This window comes from Sinocyclocheilus rhinocerous, unplaced genomic scaffold (genome assembly GCF_001515625.1).
Source record: "Sinocyclocheilus rhinocerous isolate Xijiao unplaced genomic scaffold, SAMN03320098_v1.1 scaffold4841, whole genome shotgun sequence".
In the NCBI taxonomy this organism is placed as follows: domain Eukaryota; kingdom Metazoa; phylum Chordata; class Actinopteri; order Cypriniformes; family Cyprinidae; genus Sinocyclocheilus; species Sinocyclocheilus rhinocerous.
The window spans coordinates 27,787-29,426 of record NW_015625569.1 but is presented as its reverse complement, the minus strand read 5'-3'; the positions used below and the strand labels follow the sequence as shown (position 1 = coordinate 29,426).

Here is a 1,640-nt window from a genome sequence, read left to right as displayed (position 1 = left end):
ATTTGCATTTGTACTTGCATTTGTATAATGGCACTTTATAATTACATTAACATTTCAGTTAAAATAAAAAAAAATGTTTGCACGTTCTCATAGAAAATGCAATATGACCAAACAACATGTCAGAGTCCTCAAGTCTGTTGATAGTCCACTTCCTGTTTGTGTGCTGCAGTGGATTTGCACACACCTGAAGACCACCTGTGTACTCTTTGGTGCCTGTGCGTAATGAGGGTCACTTGACCACAACAGAGCAGGGCACAAAGAGGCTGGGAAGTCCCGTGCATGTCTTGGCCGCTTTGAGGAGGGGGAAATTTGACTAATGCACTGCAGCTGAGGCCTGTGGAGGGAGATGAGTGATGGTAGAGACGGCCCAGCGTCTATGACTCATCCCGCGCATCCATCACTGGCCTGTCCTGCACTGCTGAAGCTCCAGTCTGGAACTCAAGATCATGTGCGGCGCTCAGACGCTCACTCTGTGCTTTTCTCACTCTTTATCTGTCACACAGAAGGACTGCGGAAAATTCTGAGCTTTCTTTTCCAATTTATGAGTTGGAATGTGAATTTAATTGGCATTGACCACGGAACGTTGAACTGGAATGACAGGAAGAGGAATTTTGAATTTAATTTAAATGTAAGTTGCAAATTTAAGAGTTGCATGAGTCCAACATTTTATTTTTGACAGAATGTGACTAGTTTTCGTTATTTATTTTGACTAATTATGCATGTTTTTTCTATGATGTGTACATTTTATCAAGTGATAAGGCCTAGTAGTTGAATTGTTGTCAAAGCAATTCAAATTTATCCACAGAGCAATGCAACACACACAAAAAAGTTAACATAATTATAAAGTGGCATTATACACAAATATGTAATGGTAAAATATATATATATATATGTATATATATATTCATTGCTCCCAGGTCTCCTAATTACAGCTGTACAACACAGAGAAAGAGTGAGCGGGAAAATTGGAGTGTGTATGCTGTGAGACTCAGAGAATACCTCATCTGCACCTGAGCTGCTCACAACAAAGACCAAAAGAGCTTTTTTCTTCTGTGAATTTCCACTAGCAGCTTCTGCAAGTCTTTCCATCTAGCGTGCGCAGACAAACGCAGCATGTGTGGCGGTTAGTCTCCACATTTACATTTTAATTGAACTTTATCTTTCATAATTGGAAAAGAGAGCATTGCTCATTTCCCCAGCGCTCCTCAAAACCCACAAAACAAAAGCTGCATCCTTTTCATTTCAGATTAAACCACGTTCTCCGCGCTTTCCCCACAGTGGCCACTGAGCACCTGGGCTGTCAAGTGTTTGATTCGATTATTATCAAACTGCAATGTTTCGTCCATCTATTGTACTATATTTCGAGCTGAAATAAACTAAAATGGCTTTGAATTGTAAATGTGTGCTATTCATTCTCAAAATCCCATTCACTTTAATGACAGCTTCTCAGTTGCCGTGGCTATTTCTAAATGGATGTTATTGGAGAAAGAACGGTATTACCTATTACTTACCTATACATACAAATCACTGCAATTTCCAGTTGAAATGAACACAAGAGGCAGCAGAAGTAAAAGTAGTTTCGATTAAGAAAGCCTAATTTTCACACAATTCCTTGCACATTATTATGTTATAAAAAGATG

The 1,640-nt window shown here is 39.2% G+C and overlaps 1 protein-coding gene across 1 annotated transcript in view; it reads right to left on the bottom strand.

Moving 5' to 3' along the window:
- LOC107750213 (ciliary neurotrophic factor receptor subunit alpha-like) overlaps positions 1 to 1,089 on the bottom strand; it is a 12,285-nt gene extending 11,196 nt beyond the window's left edge. The window contains exon 1 of the mRNA XM_016565497.1: positions 1,000 to 1,089. Within this exon, the coding sequence (XP_016420983.1) occupies positions 1,000 to 1,089 (90 nt within the window). The remainder of the gene's footprint in view (positions 1 to 999) is intronic.
- Positions 1,090 to 1,640: the final 551 nt, after the last annotated feature.